The sequence below is a fragment of the Lissotriton helveticus genome, chromosome 7 (assembly GCF_964261635.1).
Source record: "Lissotriton helveticus chromosome 7, aLisHel1.1, whole genome shotgun sequence".
In the NCBI taxonomy this organism is placed as follows: Eukaryota; Metazoa; Chordata; class Amphibia; order Caudata; family Salamandridae; genus Lissotriton; species Lissotriton helveticus.
Genome location: NC_136068.1, coordinates 741,944,317 through 741,969,405, shown reverse-complemented (window position 1 = coordinate 741,969,405; position 25,089 = coordinate 741,944,317). Strand labels below are relative to the sequence as shown.

General features: G+C 43.5%; 1 protein-coding gene across 3 annotated transcripts in view; it reads left to right on the top strand.

Annotated features, from left to right (window-relative positions):
- LOC144769076 (E3 ubiquitin-protein ligase RNF14-like) overlaps window positions 1-25,089 on the top strand; it is a 506,892-nt gene that overhangs the window by 109,541 nt on the left and 372,262 nt on the right. The window contains exons 8-9 of one of the 3 annotated variants that reach the window (XR_013598662.1): window positions 5,663-5,764; window positions 20,725-23,076. The exons of 1 other annotated variant lie outside the window; for it this stretch is intronic. Coding sequence is in view for 1 of the 2 variants with exons in the window: in XM_078653076.1 (XP_078509202.1) it covers window positions 20,725-20,731 (7 nt within the window). In the remaining variant the exon portion in view is untranslated. Of the gene's footprint in view, window positions 1-5,662; window positions 5,765-20,724; window positions 23,077-25,089 lie in introns of those variants that run through there. One more of the 3 variants, XM_078653076.1, reaches the window with a different exon arrangement.

Below are 25,089 nucleotides of genomic sequence, written 5' to 3'. Positions count from 1 at the left end.
GTGTCTTGCATGGTGAGCTGGTCCCAGGTGGCGAGCATGGGGATGTGTTCCTCATTCGTGAGGGCGGAATGGCCGAGAATGTTGGTGGCTTGGGATACGAAGTTTCCATAGATGGTTGAGATCCTGTCATGGAAGAAGTCTGCCAGGGTGTCGCAGAGTTCCTGGGAAGAGGTGATGATGGTTTCGGTGGCTAGGGGACTGGAGAACTCTCTGACAGTGTTGAAGAGTTCATTACTGTGGTTGGAGCTTGCTTCGATTTGGTCAGCCAGGGCGCTTCTTGTTGTCATTTTCAGGAGCCGGTGGTATTAGCTGAGGGCTGTCTTGAATGTGGTGTGGACCATGGGCTCTATGTTGGTGGGCCAGTTACTTTTTGAGACATTTGCTGTTGCGTTTTGTGACTTTTACTCTTAGTTCCATCGTATACCAACTGGCTTGCTTGGGGACCTCTTTAGCTTGGTCAGTTTGCTAGGGGTGGCTCTGTCGACGCAGTCTGTGATCCAGGCGGTGAAGTTCTTGAAAGTCTGTTCTAGGGTGGTTTTGGTGTTGAGGACGTTGGTCAACTGGCTCTCTGAGATCTTGTTCCAGCTGAAGTGTGAAGTGCTGGGTGGCTTGGACACGGTGCCCGGTGAACCAAAGATGGTGAAGTGGATGATTGTGTGGTCTGTCCAGGTGAGTTCGGTGACATGGCTGTACTTGACTCTGTCACTGACTGTGAAGATGGGGTCGAGTGTGTGTCCTGCGATGTATGTGGGCTTGGTGACAAATAGGGTGAGGCCAATGATGCTCATGCTTTCAAGGAAGTTGGTGGGGTTGGTTTTGTTGGGGTTGTCGAGGTGAAAATTTGAGATCGCCAAGGAAGATGTCGTTTTTGAAGTCCATGGCATTGCAGAAGCTTGGGCGAGGTCCTGGAGGTCTGTAGGCGGGGCAGTCTGATGGTGGTTTTGCTGTCGGTTCGGAGTTGGAACTTTAGGTGTTCCATGATCGAGGTGACATCATCTGTGGTGGTGGTGCAGTGAATGGTTTCTTTGTTGCTAACGGAGATTCCACCTCCGTGCTTGTTGATGCGGTCTCGGTGTGCAATCTTGTAACCGTCGGACGTAGCTGAGGCAATGTCGGTCGCGGATGCAGTGTGGAGCCAGGTCTCGGTGAAGATGACGTAGGGGGTGAGGGAGGTGATGGTGTCCCAAATCTCGGTGGCATGCTTGCAGAGAGATCGTGCATTGAGTAGGTGGCAGTGAAGAAGGTCTGGGGTGGTCATGGTAGGCATGGTGACGATCATTGTGAATGTTGGTGCTTTGGTGTTTAAGCGAAGAGGCAGTGCCAGCAGGAAAAAGGTCCTATCAGGGAGAGGTGCAATAGCAGTTGTTGCATAGTCCTGGATCCAGGTCTTGGAGCTCTGCGGTGGTGTAGCTTCGGGTGGTAATAGAGCCAGGGTTCCTGATTCGGGGCGCGGTTTCAGCACACTCCAGTGTGTGGACAGGCTTTGTCGCCTCCTTAAGTAGTCCTGGGAGGTGCGAGGGGCTGGCAGGAGGCGGGAAGCAGGAGAAAAGGAGCGGGAGAAAAACAGCAGGAGCGGCGCAAAACAAGACCACAATAACAACCTAAACAGAAGTGAGCAACAGCAGCAAAGTACAATAAAACAGAGAACAAGGTTACAAACACAATAGAACCGACTTTCTGGATGGATTTGTGTAATCTGTCTGCCGGTTGTAATCTATTGGCCACTGTATGTAAATTGCGAGATTCCTACCATCACCTTTTGAATGTTTGATTTACCACCCTAAGTAGCAATGGTATCCCCAGACATGGGTCCCTTGCTCACTGCTCTCTGAAACGAAGCTACTGTTGACTGATGAGCCCCAATCAGGGTAAAAACGGTCTTTGGTTGCTTGTGTTACGATTCAGGAAAGACTTGGCATTGCAGTTTTGGCTGGACTGTGCCTATTGGAGCATATGGTTGGGTCCAAACTGAGGTGACATGGTGGGCAAAAAAACGATGCATTGGAGTGCTACCTGAGCGATTGCCAGCAGTTAGACAAATTGCAAGCATTCCTCCCATCAACTTTTGTGTTTGGGATCACTGTGCCACTGGAGCCAAGCTACATGAAACTGATGAGTTGCAATCAGGGCAAAACTAGTATTGGATTGCTTGTGTTCCGTTTAAAAAAGGAGCAGGGTCAAGACTAATATGCATATGGCCTGGTCCAAATTAAGGTCACATGGTGGGCAAAGGAAAAATGGATTGGAGTGCTACTCCGAGCAATTGCAAGTGGTTAGACAAATTTAAAGCATTTCTTCCATCACCTTTTGTGCGTTTGATGTCCTAGTGGTTTTTGCACAGGGAGGACTACCTTACTTCGGTACGGCAAACTGTAAGGCGATATTATGCAGGGTTATAGTGTGTGGCTTAGTTTATTTCATTGTGGGTACTGCTGTTGCTTTGTTCCTTGGAGGCCACTTCTTTGGGTGCAAGCGTTTGCTATTTTTTTTGTTTATTTATAGGCTTTATTTAGCGATAGCTAGACCCGAAGGTATTAGTGCGCATTACATAATCGTGAGCAAGACAAGACAATAATCAAGTCGCTGAGCATATGATGCAAGACATATTAGATTTGGTACACACAAAAAATATACAAGGAAAATAGTTAGGCAAAGAGGGTGGTAACCATATGTGGTCAGAGAGGGAGAGAAAGACATAATAGACAGTAGAAGCAAACAAACAACCGACAGCCACAGAGGGCCTGCTTTTAGAAAGAGAATATTTGAACAGAGTTCAGTTTGCTCATGTGTTCAAGTTCAAGTATTTGTGGAAGAGATGGAGTTTCAGGTCTCTTTTGAAGCACAAGAAGGAGGGATTGCATCGTAGATCTCTAGGGAGAGAGTTCCATATGCTGGTTGCATTTCCAAAAAAGAGCGAGCCTGGGTTGATTTCCTTTTTAGTTTGGGAGGAACAAGAAGTGTGTTGGAGCTTCTCAGAGTTCTTGTTCTTCCTGCTTTTGAGAGTTTGTTGTCTAAATAGACTGGGTTATGTGAGTGAAGGGCTTTGTGGGTGATACAGGCAGTCTTATAAGTACATCTTCCTTCGATGGGAAGTCAGTTGAGGATCTTGAGGGCAGGTGTGAGGTGTTCAAACCGCTTAAAACCTGTTATAATCCAGGCTGCCATGTTTAGAACTGATTTAAGGGGGGGCAAGGTGAGTTTTCGGGGGCCCTGTGAGGATGGCATTCCCATAGTCCAGTCTGGAGAGGACCAGAGATTGTACTACCATATTGAAATCATTAGAGGAAATTAAGGGTTTAATGTTTTTGAGGTGTTTAAGTGTTTAAAGCGCACCTTTGGCTGAATTTTTGATGCAATCCTTCATTGACAAGGTTTTGTCCAGGGTGAAGCCTAAGGATTTTACCGAGTTGGATAAAGTGAGAGAACTATTTAGTGCCTTCAGGTCACTGAGACAGTCTTGAATTGGTAGGTGGTTACGTTTGGGGGAAAACAGTATTACTTCTGTTTTGTTGGGGTTTTATTTTAGGTGGTTGGAGTTCAACCAAGATTGAATCTTGCTCAGTATGGCGTTGAGATGTAGGATGTCACTGGGTGATTTGATTTTGTAATAGAGTTGAGTGTCGTTGGCATATACGTGATACTTGATCCCTGCTTGCTTCGGGATGATAGTGAGAGGTTCCATGAAGAGATTGAAAAGGGAAGGGGAGAGTATTGAGCCCTGGGGGACACCAAGTGTAACAGGTGTGTGTTTTGAGAGGCAAGAGTTGATTTTGATTTGTTGCGATCGGTGTTGTAAGTAAGATGTAAACCTTTTTAAAACTGTGCCATTGATACCAGTGCAGATCTTCAGTGACTCCAGTAAGGCTGGGTGATTTACGGGATCAAAAGCCGCTGATATGTCAAGTAGGATAAGTAGGCATGTATCTCCTTAGTGTAAGGATCTATGGAGATGTTGAGTATGGCAGTTTCTGTGCTACAGCCTTTTCTGAACCCTGATTGGAAGGTGTCATGGAGGCAAACAGTGAGAAAGCATTGGTCTATTCTAGACACCGCAACCAACAAAATGCCACCGCCACGAATCAAGAGGGCTCCCAGTCTTAAAGACAAATTGGTGCATACATGTACACTGAGTACACCTTCCGGCTCTAAACTTCCCTCAGGCCATTACCCATGTGGGGGATGTACAGTGTGTGGCTTGACGAAAGCTACCAAAAGTGTGATTTTGGAGGGAGGGAGTGAATGGTTTTTGAACAACTTCAGTAATTGCAACACCAATAATGTTATTTACAGATTGACGTGCAACTGTGGCTTGCATTACATTGGTTTAACTTCAAGAAAAGTCAAAATCCGGATACAAGAACATCTGAGTACCCTAAAAGCAAAAAAACTAACCACCCGGTTGGTTCAGCACTTTCAAGAAAAACAGTATGACCCCAGGGATCTGAGGTGGACTGTGCTTGAAAGTGTCTTGGGCAACACCCATAACATTGAATCAATTTTGGCGAGAAAGGAGGCCAAATGGATATTTTCTGAAAATACAGATAAAGTGGGATTGAACGATTTAATCGAATAGAACAAGGTCACCAGACGTTAGAATTATCATTTTTGCTTTTGATTTAATTCTGTTGGCCTATACTCCACATGCATTTGATCATAACTGTTCTTCTTTCTAAGAACAAGCTGGGCCGCCCTCTGCCTTGTGAAGGTATTCGGGCACTTAGATGCCTTTTTTGAATTACGTTTTCTGAACGATCCATCTGGGTCCATGCATTACAGCGGTGTTGAGTACTGCACAGCACGTTCATGTGTGCTGAAAATAGGCTGCCCTGTGGAAATAGATATACCAGGGGTTAAATTAACATGACTATGTGTCTTTTCCCCTTTTATAAAAAAGAAAAAGTTCCTGATAATGACTGGTGGTTCTCTATTATCGACATTTGGGAACCTGGGTGAAACCCTTTGAGTCATTAAAACACTATGCTTGAGTAAGGAATAAAATAGCTTGATATATTGGGATTGTTTTTGAATTGCAGAATGTTATAATGAAGATCCTGAAGGTGTGGAAATGTCCCCGTTTTTTAACTTCGTTTTTTAACTCTGTTTTTCAACCCGGTTATTAAAATATCAGGGGTCTAATGAATTGAGAACTGTAATCCTTTGCCCATTCCAAGAAGGCTCCCGCGTAGGACGCGACCCGCGTGAATCACGTTCTCCAGGTGATCAGGGGCGTGTAGGAGTCTCTACTTCTATCCGCTCCTGGTGTACCTGCGGCGGGATGATCTCGGACGCCGCAGAAATTTGGTAGCGGTAAGCGGGAGCGGGGAGTGAGACTAACTGGCGGGCATTGTGGCACCATTTTAGAGCTATTTGCTTTTGGTAAAAGCCATGTGTGCCAGGCTAATCGATTTACCGCATAAATAATAAATGGGTTGGAAGGCTGGTTGGCAATGTGTTTAAAATAGAGCATCTAGGTTACGACAGTGTGAAACCGGCAGCTTTTGTGACACAGTAAAATGCATCGCGATGACGCAAAATGTATCAATTCCATTGATTAACCACTATTCAAAATTGCGTGATGTGGAGAGAGAGTGCAGGGCTCCCATGGGGGATATGTGGGTTAACATCGAACTCTGAAGTTGCACTGTCTCTTTAACTTCTACAGGTGACAGGACCCTTTGGCGGTCACTAAGCGGGTACGCGATCAGCTGACGCGTGGCTTTCGCTTTATAAGGTTGCAGGTATGCAGTCTGGATGCAACCAAATGGTATGGGCATTTTTAATATCTTGAGTGAAGACTTATTGTATCACTGGGTTGAAGTGTGTTTTACAGATGGCGCTTTCTCCTGTTTTGTCTTTTACTACCATCATAGGTTTGATGTGAACCTCCCATGAAATTCTAAATTGGAACCCCACTAGCCCTGAAGAAGTTGCTTGAAATTTGTTACAGCAATGAAACATGTTGTCTAATAATGATTGACTATGGCTCTATAAGAGCAATTTTTAATTTGGAAGAGCTTACAGCACTGAATTAAAGTTATCATAAGCAAGTAAGCTTTACCAATTTTTAATGGTGAGGATTATCTGTGTGTTGTCTCACGGGGTCCATAAGTTGTGCATTTTTATAGCATGCGTAGGAAGTACATTCACAATTAGGTTTCTTCTATTTTTGTTTGATTTCATTGGGTTCAGGTTTACTTTATAAGAGCACACACATTTCTTTTCTGGAAAGAAAGCAACCTATGATGATAATCGGGCTTGCTGGCGAGTACCAGTCAGCATCCCCCTTGGTGTTACAACCGTGAGGTGCTTTCTCTCCTTCCTACATTTTTTTCAATTAATGGGTGGGTCTTTATGGTAGTTGATTTGATTATATTTGAACTAGGATACACCACAGCATAGCGACCAGTAGGTCCTAGAGGGAGTTTTGGATAAAGTTATGATACCCCCCTCCCCCCCCCATGCTGGAATTAGGATTCTTGGTGTATTTATCCAGGGACAGTCCTTTGATTGATTTTGTGATTAGAAGGGTGAACAGGGGTCTGTGAAGGTGTGACATTATACATTGATCAATACAGTTGGCATGGTTGAAATGCATGTGGGCTTCAATTGAGAAATTCGTAGCTATGCCCATCGATTGTTAGTCAGAAGTTAAGAAGGTATATCATGAGCCCTTCTGCATCAAAACAAAGCCATTAGCATGTATGAGTAAGGGATAAAAAACATCAGATAAATAAGGTGAGATGGCTCTCTCTCCCCAGTACTGCTTAGGGGGCATCAATACTCAACCCGCAAGAGCCAGGACCATAGCCCTTATCATTGAATAAGCCGCTGGTAGGCTGTGAGGAAGTTCACTCTCCCCATTACTGCTTAGGGGGTGGGCAACAGAGCTCAATCAGCAAGAGCCAGGACCATTGCCCTGCTCAAACTATTTACAGCTTGCAGGCTGTGAGGAAGCTAAATTGTTGAATGGCATAGCCGCCATCTTGAGGTCAGGTAAAAATGATCTTTAAAAGAGAGTCAGATAGTGATGGGAAGGTCGGTAGACAGAGGAGTGAAGTGCCTCACCTCACCCGCAGAAGGCCTCGACTGCACGCCCAGCCCCAGAAACAAATATGATCCGCAAGAGCCCGGGCCATTGCCCTTTTCAAATTAATTATCGCTGGCAGGTTGTGAGGAAGCTAATTAATGTGTGGCACAGTGGCCATCTTGAGTTCAGGCAAAAGTGGACTTTATTATTGATTCGAATGGCGAAGGAATGGACGGTAGACCGAGAAGTGAAGTGCTTCACCTCTCTTGCAGCGCGCCTCCACTGCAAGATCAGCCCCAGAAATATAATGATCCCTCAGAGGCATTGCAACACCCTCTCTGGGCGGCAATCGCGGAAGTCAGGAAGATGGCAGGCGAGTAAGGCGGGACTGGCAACAGGCAGGACCGGCCCAATCCTCTAGCCGGGCTCCCACCAATAACCTCAGTGAGCCGGACGGACTCACTCCTAAGCACTGGGTGGGCCAAGCACGGGAGGGGAATCCCACGCCCCTTCAATTGGGGGGAAGCAGCATGGAACCAGCTCCCAGCGCAGGGCAGAGCCGCATAGAGCTCGCCAGGCCCTGCCTTCCGCGGAGTCAGGGACAGCCGGACAAAGCCAGTTCCGGTCACTGGGTCGATCGAGAGTGGGTGGGGACAGCAAACAGAAAGTCAGCACTTAGCCGGCCCATGTTACGCGTTGTCGCCAGACGACTCCACGGGCACCAGAGACATTGAGCTCCGGCAGGGAAAGTGATCAGAGAGGCCACAGGAACAGCTGCCAGACAGGGTGCAGGCGATTTGAGGACCCCAGCGGGGACATAGGCAATCCCAACAAAGAATGCAGAATGGCGCCAAGACTCTTAGCCCCGGCAGTCATCGGGCTGGACAGAACAGATAAGCAACTCCAAGTCAGTGAAAAAGCAATCAAAACTACACATAAGTAGATCCAGTTTTCTCCAAATTAATTCCTGTATTTTTCTGGAGGCAAAGAGGTATGGCACACGGGTAGATGGAGGGGTAAGTCAGGGATATTCTTAGATTAGTGATCCCCTACCCGGGAGTTTCCTCTTTGTGCTTCCATCTTGGCGGCCATTTTCCAGACGAATTGCTAGTGCAATATGTATTGAAATACAGGATTTGCCATCAATTCTGTTAAAACTACTTCAGGACACCCCTTAACTTATAATACAGTATACCACAAAAATGAAAGGAGCCCCGGTAATTAATTTCCACTGGTGGGTCTGAAAATGGTACTGCTGTCACAGTTCAAAGTTTTAGTACCCCATGCCCAAGTTTGGGTATAGTTGTGCCCCTGTTCACATTCTGTCTGTCTTCCCCTTAAATTTCTGTTCTGTCCTCTGTCGTGAACCTCCCCAACACCCCATTGGGTCCCCTATCCGCATGTATTGCCTCGCCTTTAACATCACTCATTGTCTCTTTGCTATCCTCTCTGGACTCCAGTGATCAGTAGTACCTGATCTTTCCTCTTTGCCTGTCTGCCTCCCTGTCAAGTAGGTTCCTGCCTAAGTGAGCACAGCATAGGGATAGTTGTTCCCTTAGAGATGTACTGGTGAAATTCATTGTAAGGGTCCTGTACAGGAAGCCCCCGGTCTAGGCTGTCTTTATGTGGACAAGACTTCTCTTATCTCATCTTTATTTTGGGTTGTTCTATCTATTTGTGTCCAATCTGTCTCTTTTGGAGGTACCTTGCCTTTCAAATAAGTTATTACTTGATGGTACTTTTTCATGACATCATCTGACGGGGCTCCTGTCTTTGGGTCTCTAGGGTACTCATCATTGGGCCAATCTACTGTAATTTTACATTCTTTCCACAAATCTGCAGGAACAACAATGTCAAATAAACCATCTAAATCTTTTAAAAATACTTTCAAGACCTTTACAAACTTGTCGACTTGCCTGTACCATTCAACAGGTTTCTCTCGAAGTTTTGGGAAATCGTTTGTAAATGACAAAATATCCTGTCTGGCCATCGGACATGTACATAACCTGCTCCTGGCACTTCTCTCATGGGACACAATCTTTCTACCTTTTCTGGTTCTTTCAGTAAATATTCAGATGTAGTGCTATTCGACTGAGCTTACTCCTTTTTCTCTGTCCATCTAGCTTTCCATCTGTCTAAATCACCCCATTTTTGTGCCAACGACAACAATTCTTTTATTTGCAATTTTCGTCCTGACACATTCATATTTTCTAAATCATTGTCAGAAAATTCTGCTCGGTAAGGCTTCTGCAATACTTTAGATTTACCTATGTCAAATCCCATGTCAGAGGCCAAATTCATTAATTTCTCTTGAAATGTTTTTGTATTTCGAATGATGCTTCTGCATATAAATAGCAACTCTTCATCACTTAATGTATTTAACCTTTCCAATCTCACATTTCCAGCAATCATTTCTTCTAATTCGACTATTAATTTTAAAATGTCTAATACTTTTGGCTGTGACTTTGGCTTTTCTACTTCTCGAGACCATCTCTCTATTTCTTCTGGGGTTACTACCGTGGCACTTCTCGTTCCTGTAGATGTTTCCATCTGTACTTCTCTAGCGTTTCCGGAAGTGCTTGTCCTGATCGACCCACCCACATGTTCCCTTATAGGTAAATCCATCAGGGAAATTACTGACTCGCACTCACTTGCCTTGCCATCAATTATTAAAGGTTCCTTTCTAGGTTGTACTACAGGTGTAGTCAGAACAGGAGTTTTGGGATAGGGTTGTTTGTTTACATATAAGGCATGGGTACTAACAAACCTTCTCTCGGGGGCCAAATTTACAGTGCGGTTTGTGTCTGAAGGTGGGGGCGGGGTCAGTGTGGGAGGGGGTGGGGTTAGAGCAACAAAAAAAAACTTTGACTATGAGGTTGAACATAGGTCCCTGCAGCGGACGCCTTCGTTCACTGAGCCACCAGACCTGGTATACACACATCTCTCTCTCTCTTTCTCTTTCTATCTCTCTCTCCCTGTCTCCCTTCCTCTCTCTATCTCTCCCTCTATCTCCCTCCCTCTCTCCCTCTATCTCACTCACTCTCACTGTCTCACTGTCTCACTCCCTCTCTCCCTGTCTCCCTCTGTCTCACTCCCTCTATCTCTCTGTCTCCCGCTCTCTCTCTCTCTGTCTCCCTCTCTCTCTCTGTCTCCCTCTCTCTCCTTCCCTCTCCCTCCCTGTCTTCCTCTTTCTCCTTCCCTCTCCCTCACTCAGCCTCCCTCACGCAGTCTCCCTCCCTCTGTCTCCCTCCCTCCTCCCTCTGTTGCCCTCCTCCCTCTGTCACCCTCCTCCCTCTGTCACCCTCCCTCCCTCTGTCTGTCTCCCTCCCTCTGTCTGTCTCCCTTCCTCTGTCTGTCTTCCTCTCTCTGTCTCCCTCTGTCTGTCTCCCTCCCTCTGTCTGTCTCCCTCCCTTTGTCTGTCTCCCTCCCTCTGTCTGTCTCCCTCCCTCTGTCTGTCTCCCTCTCTCTGTCTCCCTCTCTCCGTCTCCCTCTCTGTCTCCCTCCTCCCTCTGCCTCCCTCCTCTCTCTGCTTCCCTCCTCCCTCTCTCTGTCTCCCTCTCTCTGTCTGTCTCCCTCTTTCTGTCTCCCTCTGTCTCCCTCTCTCTGTCTCCCTCCCTTTCCCTCTGTCTCCCTCCCTTTCCCTCTGTCTTCATCGGTATGTCTCACTCCCTCTGTCACCCTCTCCCTCCCTCTATCTCCCTCCTCCCTCTGTCTCCGTCCTCCCTCTGTCTGTCTTCCTCCCTCTGTCTCCCTCCCTCTCTTTCTCTCCCTCCCTCTGTCTCTCTCCCTCCCTCTGTCACCCTCTGTATTCCTCCCTCTGTCTCCCACCCTCTCCCTTTCTGTCTCATTTTCTCTGTCTCCCTCTCTTACCCATTCCCTCCCTCCCTCACCCTCTCCCTCTGTCTCCCTCCCTTTCCCTCTCAAACTGTCTGCCTCCGTCTCCCTCCCTTTCCCTCCCTCTCCCTCTGTCTCCCTCCCTCCCTCTCTCTCCCTCTGTCTGCCTCTGACTCCCTCTCTTTCCCTCCCTCTGTCTCCCTCCCTCTAACTCCCTCTGAAATCTCACCCTGCCTGTGTGTGCCCGGGATGAGACAGCTTCCCGGACACACACAGCCGCACCCGAGCACTTCACAGGTCTTTAAAAGACCATTTGTATGTTAATGAAACTTTTGTATTTCACCTCTTAGGCCCCTGCAGCTCCACTCTGATTATCTCTGGAATGCCGGGCCCCCACAGAGCAACAGAGTCTCTCAGAGTCACGCACAGTGTTTGCAGACACTCTTTAAATGTTTTGTTTTTTTAAACACGGGTACGAGGTCTGCAAGGTCCGCGGACCGCCACGGAGGGCTTGCAGGGCCGGTATCGTTAGGGCTTCAGGACATGTATTCAACTGGTTGATTTTCTGAATTAATTCACTTCTCTGTTTATTTATTGCTTCTCTTTCCCTTTCCTGTAATACTTTTTCTATTGAGGTTTCATGTAAAACTTGCGGAATCAAGGGTGGTTTTAAGAACGGGGCACTAGGGTTAACTCTAACTGTCTCTTCATGGTAGGTTGGCAGATTTTTCATTAACAAATCCTCTAAATAATCATCTTCTGAGTCACCACTAGTCATTACATTTTTCGTCTTTTCTGCGCTTTTGCTTTCTGATGGTTCTTCGAGGGTCAATACAGTATATAATCCCTCTACTAACATAGACTGTCTCCATTTCTTCATTTGTTTATCTCTTGTCTCTCTTGGGAATCCGGGATAGAATTTACTCCAATTTCTGTCTCTTCTGGGTCTGTCTCTCTTAAAAGCTTCTGTTTCCCATTCCTCTAATGCTTCATACTGTGTTCATCTAGGTCTGGGATCTAATTCATTCATGCGTGTTCTTAAATTGTACAAAATCCTGCCATTAAAGGTACCATTTTCTGGAAATGCCAAAATATCGTCTTCCTTAGTGTACTCCATCCAGTTTTCTAACCACACTCAGGTGTGGTAGCTCCTTTCTACCATCATGTATGATGCGGGCGTATTTGGTGGTGGAATGATAATCCCTTCTCTGGTTTTAATGACTTTATCCTTTTTAAAATAATTCTTTATTTTCTTGAAAAACTAAATTTTTCTCTTTTCTCCGTACGATATAAGGTCTTCCTCTAATCTGTTGTTCTTTAGCAAAACCTAGATATTTTGTATCAGGTCGATTTCCTATAAATGCTGGATCTAAATGCCACATATAACTTGTGCCGATAAATTTAATATGCAGCTATGCTCAATTGTTTACTAAAATGCCTTTCCAATATCAGCGAGTTTCTTATTTTCAATAACGAATCAACGATTAGAATTCAAATAAATTCAAGCAATAGTTGCGCGGCTGTTCCCGTGAGACGAGTTCTCACGCTCCTGCACTCACCCCTCCTTTGCAATTATTACCTCAGCTACACACCCGCTGTCTCAACCAATACCAGCGCGGCTCTCTGTGACGTCGGCGCAGGACCGCGACTGACTCCCTCCTTTACAAGGTAATACGAAAACTTATTTCTTTTCACTTGTAAATGCAAAATTCATTAATTAACAACGTAAAAAACATTCGCCACTGTGCTTGATTGACTAAATTCAAAAGGACAGACAATTTTCTTTTACTGCGAGTAAATCCCTTCACGCTTACCCTTCACTCACTACGAGTAAATCTCTTCCGCTTACTCTTCACTCAAGCATCAAAGAACCTGTTACTCCTTCAGGCTTACCTTTTCTAGGTGATATAAGGCCAAAGTTTCACCAACGAACTCCTTTACTATCATTTATTCATACAGTTATACAGAAATCCCTAATTAGTGCTTCAAGTTCTACCTAACTTTAGGCACTTATTCATCTAAGCAAGTGACCTCACTGCAGTGTGGCTTTCATTTACCACCCGGTATTCCATATCCCCGGGGCTTCCTGACAACACTTACGGGTTTTGGTTAATTCATGAAATCAATACAAAATCAATAATCAATACACAACTAACTACCTATCCTAACTAATCCCTAACCACTACTCTGCTACCAAAGAAATACTGATGGCGCGCGGAGTTACCAGCTCAATTACCATACTCACGTGGGCCCATAACATACACACTTTGTACCGGTAATCTTTAACATTTGCCAATCAGGATTTTATTTTACTTTAGGACTTGTACCTATACACATTTGACTTACCAATCCTTGTCACCTGTATTTAAGTCCTAAGGGATCAAGAGTGTTAGAATAATAGGTAGAAAAATAACATTTGCCTTCATAAAATAACCTCAGTCTCGAGAACGTTTTAAAATTTTACGTAAATTCTTATTTGCACTAGTCCATAAAAGCTTAATAAGAGAGTTTTCAAGCAAGAATATAATAATCAAAGTGAGGAACTATAGAAATATTACGAGATTTCTATTAGAAATTGATAACTGGAAAGGGTGAGAAAGGGAAACAATACAATGACATACCCACACTGATTTATATTTATATTTACCTAGAATGGTGTGAAGACCAACCCTGGCCACGGTCTGGGATAAAACAGGACTCCTGATTATTCAGGTGCCAACAGGACAGGACAGATTAGATGTAGATCAGGACAAGACAGGTGCGGACCAATGCAGATCAGGACAAGACAGATGCAGGTCAGGACAGATACCCTCAGCTAAGTGCAATGCCAGCATCACACCCCTCTCTGCGGCTATCAGTCGGACCCCGATTGGGTTATCGATTCTTCTCCCTTACCAATTCCAGATTCTTCTGACAGAGTGCTCTGCCATCACCTCTGCTCTCAATCTCCTATAGCATGCGTTGGGTCAGTGACAGGTAAGCTATTCGGACAAGTCGGATAATCTAACTAGCTAAGCCTACCTTAGTTATACAATTTTCCAGGGCAATGTACCACCCCCCAGTGTTGCAAATGTGTGTATTCCCTTTGTTTGATTGGTCAAAAGGCGAGGAGTGGTCATCACACCATACTAGTATGAGATCATTTTCATTCATTAATATTGATCTCGTTCCCACCCATATTCTACTTTCCCATGATTTTATTCCACCCAGCATTACTGTAGCAAAAAATATACAAATTATAACATTTTATGTTTTTCTCTTCCTCTGGAGAGTTCACGGGGTTAGATTCCCAGGCGCATCGCAGGCAAGACTGTCACTGGCATGGATTCAATGCCACTGCTTGCGGACTCTCGAAATTCTGGCACATGCGCAATGTGGGTTTCAATATGGCGTTACAATCTATTATTCAGGCCCAAATACGAGCTAGCAGCAAAGTCAAAGAGAAACAATTTAGATCAAAGAAATAAATGAATGCACTGTACACCATTTATCTCTACCCTATTCCCATTACTTTATTTTAACTATAGCATTAATAGTTAAGCAGAACGAACACGGTTTAGTTAAAACAGCAGCAGGTGCTTTGATATGTAAAACATGAAGCAGCCATCTCAATTCTAGTGCGCAGCTGCAAAGATTTCCCACCAAAGGGAAAGACGTCACACCTTGTGAGTGTGGCAGACACGTGCGAAGAAGAGTTCCCGCGTTTTCGGCGGCCATTTTAATACATTCAGGTTACTGTTAGTAAAAGCACATAGGCAAGCTTCCCCTAGATACTAAAAATGTTGTGTAGTGCAATTATTAGTAAGACGAAACATATTGATTAGTACATTATATGTTATTTCGAGAGGGCTGAATACAAGCAAGTCTCTTTACGCACGAAACCTTTCTCCATCACCCAGTGGCGGGTTGATCTGCCCGTTGCTTCCCCCCCCCCCCTGCTCTCACCACTCCTTCGTTGCCCCACAAATCCCTGCATTTCTTTTTTTCAACTTATATAATTTTTTGGAGGACCACCTCCAAGAAAGCACTGTAGCACCCTTAAAATATATATTTGTTTAGTGGCACTCGTCCTTTTAAACTGGTAAGACTAAATGGCACCTGTGTCATTCTGTAGTGATGTAGAATTTGTATTTTCATGAACTATGCAACTTGCGCTAACTTGTCGTATTGCATTTATGTATTACTGGTGGTGCTCTAAAAACATGTTTTACCTGACTTTTTATTGGTGTCTACTGATTGACTTCCTTATGAATTTTACATTAATTCTGAAAATGGCACTAACATGTATAATTGAGTGGGAGCCGAGCGCCAATATTCAACTCCGATATTCACCCCATTGATCTTGGGATAAGAGTCACCACCCTCTTCAGCATTCAGCCCAACATTAATAGCAGACTACAAATTAATTAACTGGGTGCACGCAACAACTAAGTTCGAGATTGAAGGAAAGTTAAACAAGTTATTACATACACTCAATAATCAAGGATAATCGTTAAATTCCATGAAGGCAATAAGTATTAGAAATCGAAGAATGTTAAGTTAAGATCATGAGAGAATCCACAGAGCCTCTAAGTTATAATAGTCCGTATCACAAGAGAAACCCACAAAATGGCTAGAGAAAAAAGAAAAGACTCTGGCTCACCCCCAAAACCAAGGGTTTGTACACACATTTCTAACAAATGTAATGAGTAAAAACTGCAAACTTACAGTGGTATGTCTAGTAATAACACATTTCCAACAAATCAGAACATTAAATATCATTATAATTTACATTAGAACTAACCCACCTTCTACTCTCTTGGTCTTTGGAGATGCATGCCATTATGATACATTAGTCTCAGTCACACTTTATGGATATGGTGTCTGGGGGTATTGCCACCATGGGGATTTGCAAGTTGAAGAAAATAGTTTTTTTTAAAAACTACTTTGCTTACCTATGTCAGCCTCTACTGAGATAGTACACCACGAAGTGGGGTTGGATTATCTGACGGATTTAATTGGGCTAAGACCCTGATGGTATGGAGCGATATGGTTGAAGGAAGAAACTGGTTTTACTAGAAGTATCATCAGTGACTGCCTTTGCATGGATAAAAGCTCATTGATTTCATGGATTAAGTATGTGGCAACAACCTTTAGGGATATGTTTAGCGTGAATATTATGGCTAACCCAGAAAGCGTAATCAATATTCCCAAGAAAGAGATCAAGCATATTTATCTGGGGAAGAAAGCTCAAGTACGTAGAGATGCTAACATTCAGTTAACAATCCCCCAGTACTATTACTCTAATGTAGTTACTACTGGATATCAAAAATATTTAACGGTAGTCACTAGACCATCCCATCAGTTTGTTCTCACTAGGTTAAGACTGGGAATCGTACACCATTTGGTGGCGTTCCCCTGTATAAAAAAAATCCTTCTGCCCCATGCCCCTGCGATGGGGTCACGAAACAGAGCACTACGCACTTTTTATTTATCTGTGATTTATACCTGTATTACCGCATTACTTATTTTAAACCACTGTTTAAAAAAATGCAGTAACAACTATAAAATCTGCTATGAGCCTGTTGTTCTCTTTAGAAGAGCCAGATATATGTTTTTTTACGGCCACCTACATTCTGAAATCAATGGCCGCAAGGAAAAGCATGGTTTTTTAACATACATTTGTTGTTTACTGTTACATGGATAAGCATTGATTTCCCTCAACGTCTTTCCTTCTCCTTGATAACTGTACCAGAATATAATTTTAAGTATTGCAATTGTTATAAATCTTTTTTATGTGCTTTTATGATTATTTTTTTAATCGAATAAAGTTTTGGAATCAAATTGATACATTAGTCAAACAACGCCCATACACCCGCTTTTCTACCAGGCTCGTAATTAGGATGCTACAGCGGAAGACCTTCAAATTCTTACATACAGCACACGAAGAAAGTTTCATTCACAGTACATTGTACTTGAATGAAACGAACCAATTACATCACCGTACCTTGTGCTTAGCAGAGACTGCAGAAACCGTAGGCGATATGACACGCGGGGGGCATTGATTTAAAAAAAAAAAATGGTGCTTCACGAAAAATGTGGCTTAACTTATACACGTTAATAAACACACTTTTAAATGTTTAGAAAAATGCTTTCAAGTGCAGTATTATTAATTTATCCGTTGGGTAGAATTCATCATAAAAATCGTTAGTACTTAAAATATTTTTTCACTTAAAATTGCACATTTAAAAAAACTTTAACTGCTGGGTTGGAAATATCACCGGCTTTACGGACCGTTACCCCATTTGTGCTTACAGCCCTGAAGAGTCACGGGCTCCTTGCCCGCTTGACGAAACACGTGTCGGCTGGTCATTTGCTTTTGAAGTTACCTTTCAACAAAGAAAGGTCAAATACAATCCTTTGAAGAACAAAAAGACTTTCTATTGTGTCCACTTTGTTTCCTTTACTACCTATTGTGTACTTTTTGATTAAGCACGATACATGTATACACCTCGCTTAACTTGTGCACAGGATTCTTGTCAACATTACTATCCCTTAATTCTACCCTTTCCTGAACCTAAAATCCCCTCAATTCTGGTACCGGCACCTTTCCCTAAATCCCTAAAAATCCCTTAGTACTTCTTAGTGCTATCCTTCCCTAAGCCCTAAAACCCCCCTACTATCCTTTTAATGCTACCCATCCCTGAACCCTAAAAGGCACTAACTACCCCTTAACGCTACTCATTTCTGAACCCTACAGTACCCTTACTGCCCCTTAACACTACCCTTTCCTGTATCCTATAACCCCCTTACTAGCCCTCTGCCCATTCCCCACCTCCCTGCAAATGCACCTCTCTTCTTTAGCAGGAGAGAAACACTTATCTTTGACCTGTAAGGCACAACATTTACTTTTTTTTATAGCCACAATATTTCCCATTCTAGTCTGTTGTGTGGTCCGTTCAGTTTTCCTGCCAGTCTCCCAGTTTTGAGAATACTGCAATCTTTACGTCTTATATAAGCGATTGTAAGTTTAGTTTTATGCTGATGGCCTGGAAACCTTTCCTCAATATCAATGTACCTTAGGTAGGTGGATTTTTGTGGTGAGTGTTATGCCGGTCTGGGTGCTGATAAATTTAATTGATACATCATTTTGTACAGCTTATCATTTACGACGTATACCCTTATCATTCCTTGGCCTGAGTCCATTAGCAGAATGTTTCTTTCTGTGGTGTTCACTGGGCCAGCACACTGCCCAAACTTCACCTGGCCTGTGCTGCAATTATGGCAGTCCTCTTCCTCATGTGAGGGTGCTGCTCTGTAGGACTCTCAGGGTGTCTGTGGACATAAGATGGCCACTCCGCTTCGTTGTCCTGTATTTTGCCTGCTCATGCTGTTCCTCACCTCTAGGAGAAGCCCATGATCTCTGTCCATGCCATTTGAGCGTTGAATGACTGCTATTGCATGTTACCATATGTTACCTAAGTGGGATTAGATTACAATGTAATGTGTATTATGGGGCACTTTTGGTGGTAGGCACAGGAGCGCCCCACTAAGGCGTCCAGATCTGTACAGCACTGGCCATGCATCCTCTGTTGTTTGCTTTTTCTGAACAAAAAAAAGTAAATGTCCCTTGCATGATACTTATTCGTGTATCACCTTTATGTTAATGTAAAGCTGAAAATGCAATAAAATGGGGTTTAAAAGAAGTAAATGGCCTGGTGAAAGCTCTATTTCCTGTACAAATAATGTTGCAGGTTTATCACCAGTGAAAATACATAGTTAGGCAGGGAGCAGTAATTGCAATATATTAAAGGATCTTAAATATGTTCTTTCTGGTGTTGCCTGTCTCTTGATTTTCCGGGTGTAAAAAGATTTTGTTGGGTGAGAAAGTGGCATACATATTTTTATTGCATGTCTGATTTCTTTTTTAAATAACTTAAAGAGTGAATTTCTTCCAGACTATTTTGCATTTCCTTCATTTAGGTTTTATGATCTCCAGTTCTAGTGAGTGACACTTATCTAATTTGTAGGTAAATTTAGTTTTGCATGATTGAAAGATGCAATTTTATCTACCAGGAATCTCAAGAAAGATTTATGATTGAACAACGAGTATAGAGTTGATGGTGTATTAACTATTCATGCTTGTATCATTGGAGGACATTTGATTTTTGGTTGCCTAGGGTCTATAAGGCATTTGTTCTGAGGATTATTCCGAATCCTCTCTGCCTAATCTCGGGCACTTCAAGAAGTACTGCAGGCAATAGAATGTTAACTTCTGTGAGTGGGAGCAATAGAAAGTTAATCCACAATCTTATAGCTGCTGCACCCTCCTACTCGTGAAATAATGCACTACATGTGTGCTTTGAAAAAGCTGTATGGGTGCATATGTGAAGAGAGTTAAATCAATCAAAGATGTTTTAAACTGCAGTAAGTAGCAGGCAGGCTTAGCAGTAGACAATTGATCCACATGAGTAAAAGATTGTTAAGTCAGTAGTCAACCCTGACCCAGTGCGCAGGCAAGCTTGCCAGTGGAAAGGTAGATTCAGGTATGGGAAAATGTGAATGCATACAAAGTAAAGTGGCAGCAGTCTTGGTAAGAGACCGGGAGGTCCACAGAATGAACAGAGGTGTCAATCAATCATAGTATTTGTAAAGCGCACTACATACCCCTGACAGTCTCAAGGCGCTGGGGGGTGGGAGGCTGCTACTGTTCGAAGAGCCAGGTCTTGAGTGGTCTTCTGAAGGTCAGAAGGTCTTCGGTCTGCCCTAGGCGGATGGGCAGGGTTTTCCATGTCTTGGCGGTGAGCTGGGAGAATGATCTGCCACCGGCGACACTCTTCGAATGAGGGGGACGGTGGAGCGGAGCTGGCAGGTGGGGGTGTAGAGGCTGAGTCGACTGTTGAGGTACGCTGGTCCGGTGTTGTAGGGTGCCTTGTGTGCGTGGGTGAGGAGTTTGAAGGTTATCCTCTTGTTGACAGGGAGCCAGTGCAGGTCTCTCATGTGGGGTGTGATGTGTCTGCGGCGACGCATGTCGAGGATCAGGCGTGCGGAGGCGTTCTGGATGCGTTGGAGCCGTTTCAGGAGTTTGGCCGAGGCTCCTGCGTAGAGGGTGTTTCCGTAGTCCAGTCTACTGCTGACGAGGGCCTGGGTGACCGTCCTTCTCGTTTCGGTGGGAATCCACTTGAAGATCCTGCGAAGCAGGCGGAGGGTGTTGAAGGAGGAGGAGGAGACAGCGTTGACATGCTTCGTCATGGAGAGGGTAGAGTCGAGGATGACCCCTAGGTTGCGTGTGTGGTCAGTGGGTGTTGGGGGTGTTCCTAGTGCAGTCAGCCACCAGGCCGAGGGGGTGGATCCAAGGATGAGGACCTCCATCTTGTCTGAGTTCAGCTTCAGTTGGCTCTTCCTCATCCAGTCGGTGAGGCCTTCATTCCTTCGTGGAAGTTGGTTTTGGTGGTGTGGGGGTTCTTGGTGAGGAGATGATGTTGAGGTCGTGCCGTCGTGGGCGAGTGGTGCCATGTAGGCATTGTGCAACGTTGGGATGAGGGATGAGCCTTGGGGTACGCCGCAGTTGATCTCAGTGGCTTCGGAGCGGAAGGGGGAGGCGGATACTCTGTGTTGGCGTGTTAGTATGGCGAGTGGAGACATCCCTAAGCGGTGTTAGAGTATATTGTGTTGATTTGTTTAGGGGTGGGCTAGGTATGACACTTAAGGATTTCTTAGGCAGGTGTAATTTTGGAAGGCTTGTCTTTCTTTGTCAGTAATGCATTTTATCCGCCTAAAGCATGTTGATGGATTCTTCACCTTATTCCTCAAAAATAAAATAGACTATGGAACTATGAATTCTTTTACTAATTAGTACCTTTTTATCTCATATCTTTTTATAGGCCATGATTGAATGTGAAAAAACAATGAAGCCCTACAGAAAGAGGGAAAAAAACCAAGCCAGATGGTTAAGAGGCAAACACGTCCCTCAAAGAAGTAGGAGTTGGCACACCAGCTTCATCCATTCCTCATATAGCCCTTCTAATTACAATATTTCAACTGGGGATCTTACTCTGTTCGCTTTTGGGGTGAATGAAAAAAGAGCTTCTAAGGAGTCGAGAAATTCGCACGTGGACCTTATGCACTTTTGACCCAAATGTGTAACTCAGATTTTTAACGTGACTTCTTTTGAAAAAATATTAGATCACTGACAAGAGATTCACAAAAAGCAATCTGTTACATATTACTGATTAGTAGTGTACAAAGAGATTGATGATAGAGAAAAAACTACAAAAGTATCCATACTGTATACTTCATCCTTGTACTCCACCAGCCCATTTCCTGAGATATGGAATTAATTGTTTGTAGTAGCATTTAAGAAATAAGGTAGCAATTAATTGAAAACATTTAATGCTTTTTCTGTCCTTCAAATGTAAATCCGTTTTTAGATCTCTTATGATAAAAGTACTGACCTGTTCGGGGCTTGTAAGAGTATAAGATTTCAAGAGACTAGTTGCTCTTGCAAGTGGCTTAGGAGCTCCAGCGAACACTCTATTCACCTACTTGCACTGATGTATTCATTTTAAAGCTCTGTGGGTGATAGTGTATGATCTGATTGCAGGTTTGTCATTATTCAATATTGTGCAGTCTGCTTTTAGTAGAATATACTAGCCATTAAATGAAAGCTGTCTGTACCTTCAGGCAACAAATAGACATACTACAACAAACAGAGGGAGGGAGGGTCGTGGGGAGATTTTAAATACCTGCCCTGGTTCACATCCCCAAATATAACATATGAACAACAAATAGAACCGGGGGTCTAAAGGCCAATAGTGTGGCGAGCTATCCTTAACTTCACACTAGTAAGTTAGTGCCCAAGTCACCTGAGAAAGCCTGAAGTGAAAGAAACTCGTGCATGGAAACAGACGACTGCAGTGCAGCTTGACACGATCCAGACCACCAGCTGTGGATTGCCATCAAATGGACATTGTGATCAGTCTTATCATATGGTCATCCAGTTTAAGATATGGTAAGTCCCTTGATCATCGAGACCCATTACCATTCAATAACTTGTGGACTGGATCACGCCCACAAGCACTTTTGGACCACCATTGAACAGCTAATCTTTGATGGCTGAAGTGATAGTGAAAAGCAGTGCAAAAAAATATATATCAGTGCGGTGAATTAAAATAGAGTAATGTGTCAAAAAATAAGTACAAGTTTAATTGAAATATGGGCACATCCCCTGATTAAAACCAGAACAGTGCAAACAACAGTGGAAACAAATAACTGTTGGAAAAAAGGGGCAACATGTTTCAGCCAGTCGGGCTAATAGTCCCTCTGCTTTCGTCAGGGCCTCTGCTCTCAATATACTGCTACTGCATCAAAAAATGTGAATCTACAAAAAACGTAACCATGAAATTAATTATATAAAGGTTGAAATAAATACAACCTGCAAAGTGCTAATCCTCCATGTCAGTGAATGCAGAAGACATCCAGCTGGACAGGGGACTGGACCTCACCTCACCTGGACCGTGCTCAGGTTGTCGAGGCCCCGCTCTAACCGTCGTTGCCTCAAGACTATCCTGAGTCTTGGGGTAGACTCAAATGAAATACTTTATATAAGAATTCTGACCATGCTGTAAACCTACCTTAGTGATGTTAGAAAAGATGTGTACATGTAACCATGTTGTCAAATTAAGTACATACAACTCCTCGAAAATATTTTATTCATATGTCTCTTGCTTGTTGTATCATCGCTCAGTTCTAAAGCTACAGTGTTACATATGAAATATTTCAATTGTAGGATTATGGATTTCGGTCAGTCAACCACAAGAGCTCACCCAAGCCATCTGCTGGCAAAACTCTGAAGATAGATTGCTTCAGACAAGGTTTACACTTGTATTGGGAATTAGGGGAACATTGCAAGGGAATACAATTAAGAGGGGAACATTCTGATTGCCTGACGACATTATAACTGCATTGATTCATTTTGCTAGAGTTACAACCCCACATCTTTTTATATTTATTAGTTACATTTTCTAATGATATCTACCACATGTATTCTTAACTCAACTTCCAGGACTGTGCATTTATTAAAGAGAGCAATCTGAAATAAAGTGTAAAATATTGCTAGAATCAATATTTATATAATGAATGTAATTGTATGTTATCAAATTATATTTATTATTTTTACCATGATCTGTAAAATATATTGTTTATATGGAAGTAAAATTATTTACTACTGTAAAAAAGTTGTCTGTGAATATGAATTAACTTACTGATGATGCTCAGTACATTTGTGACTCTGTTAGTATGTGGGGCAATTAGCACTGCTGCGAAGAATACTGGTGGTTACTAGCGTGTGACTAATTTGAGCCTGTGTATTAATTACTTCCTTCCCTTGTGGAAATAAGTGTATTTAGACTGTAATGACCACTCTTGGCTTCTAGTACATTGATGCTGTGAAACTCTGTTAGCTGCTTATTTACAATACCGTTCAACGTCTACTGTATCTATTGGTTCAGCGTGGCCACCAGTAGGAGTAGAACATCCGGATTCCATCTACATGGCCCTAAGAAACCAAAAAAGTGCATACAATTACATGTATGAGTATATCGGCTCAAATTGCACTAGCTATGTGGGTACATTCATTTCCAAACATTGGCAAATGCTAAACGTTAGCTGGTCCACAAACACATTCGTGAAAAAGCCTGGCTGAAAAAAATTAATTGTAACCTCTTTCGAAAAAAGAGGTGTCAAGAAATCTGACACGCTTTAGAGGCAATAACTACTACAATCATAGCTCATTTACTATTGACCCTCAAGGATGTATGTCCTAAAGCTATATTTTTAAATCCCCATATGAATTACCAAGGTATGTTTCAAAAGGTACATCTATTGCTCAATGCCTTCATAGTTACAGGTAACTGAGTTTGTAAGAATTTTGCTACCTTTTGTGTCCCTTTTATGTTTGGAATGCAACTTTATGCCCACACACTAATTGGTCTCAATAATTAAACCACAGACATCATTAAACATGTAAAATAATATTGTTGTCCCAGCATATGCCACTCAATTTTGATTTTTTAAAAGTTTACCAGGATCAACCCATTTTAGCACTATTTGGTATATCTCCTTTAAACCCCATTTTACCCCTGTGTTATATCTGGCTATGCAATGCTATGTAGATTTTAATAGTGCGCTGATCACCTGTGAGGGTATTAAGGCTCTTGCTGGTGAGTAGGTGGGAGCTTGCCTGTAGTTAATCGAAGATCCATATCTTTAGGTTCTTGTGGAGTTCAAGGAGTGACACAGAGGACCTGATGTGGTGTGGGGTTTGTTCCAAGACTTTGGGGGAATGTGTGAGAAGGCACAACTCCTGCTCTGTTCTTGTGTATGCAGGGATGTGCACGAGTCAGAGATCTGGCTTACTGGAGGTACCTAGAGGGTTGGTGGAGATCCAGCTTACTGGAAGTGCCTGGAGATTTAATGGAAGTGGATGTGTGTGTTGAGGTAAATGGGGCCTATGTTGTGTGTTTGTGTATGTGGAGACTGTGGAGTTCTTTGAGGTGTGGAGCGGATGCATCGAGGGAGGTTGCAGAAGAGTCTTGCTGTGGAGTTCTGGATGGTTTGGAGTTTGTTCAGGAGCTGTTTGTTGATTTTAGCATAGAGTGCATTACTGTAGTCCAGTCTGCTCGTTATGAGGGCTTGTGAGACTGTTTTCCGATAGTCACTTAAAGATTTTTTGCAACATCTTCAGCAGGTGGAGGTAACTTAGTTCACTTATGCTGCCAATCCCTATTTTCCTCCAGGGTGATTTCCTTTCTGGCGGTAGGGGTTGGGGTGTGTCTGAAGTCCACCAGCCACCAGTTGGAGTCCCACAGGGAGGTTTTGCTTCCAAAAATCACTACTTTAGATTTGTCCTTGCGGCACCTGGACCTCGTCCACCTGGCCACTGCAAGTTGGTCCTGGTCTCGAGAATCTTGACTAAAAGAGAGAGTATTAGTTGGATGACCTCTGTATAGCAGAGGATGTTTATGTTGTGGTATCGGATGATGTCAGACAGTGGTGTTATGTAGATGTCGGGCTAAGGGATGAGCCTTGGGGTACTCCACAGATGAGATTTCTGGCTACTGGCATGTAAGGTATCATGCTGACTTTCTGTGTTCACCCCATTAGGAAGTGTTGTTTGGCCCGTACTTTCTCAAGTAAAACTGTGCGTTTGTTGGACAACATAAATGGATTGGTGCAAGACTGATTCTGAG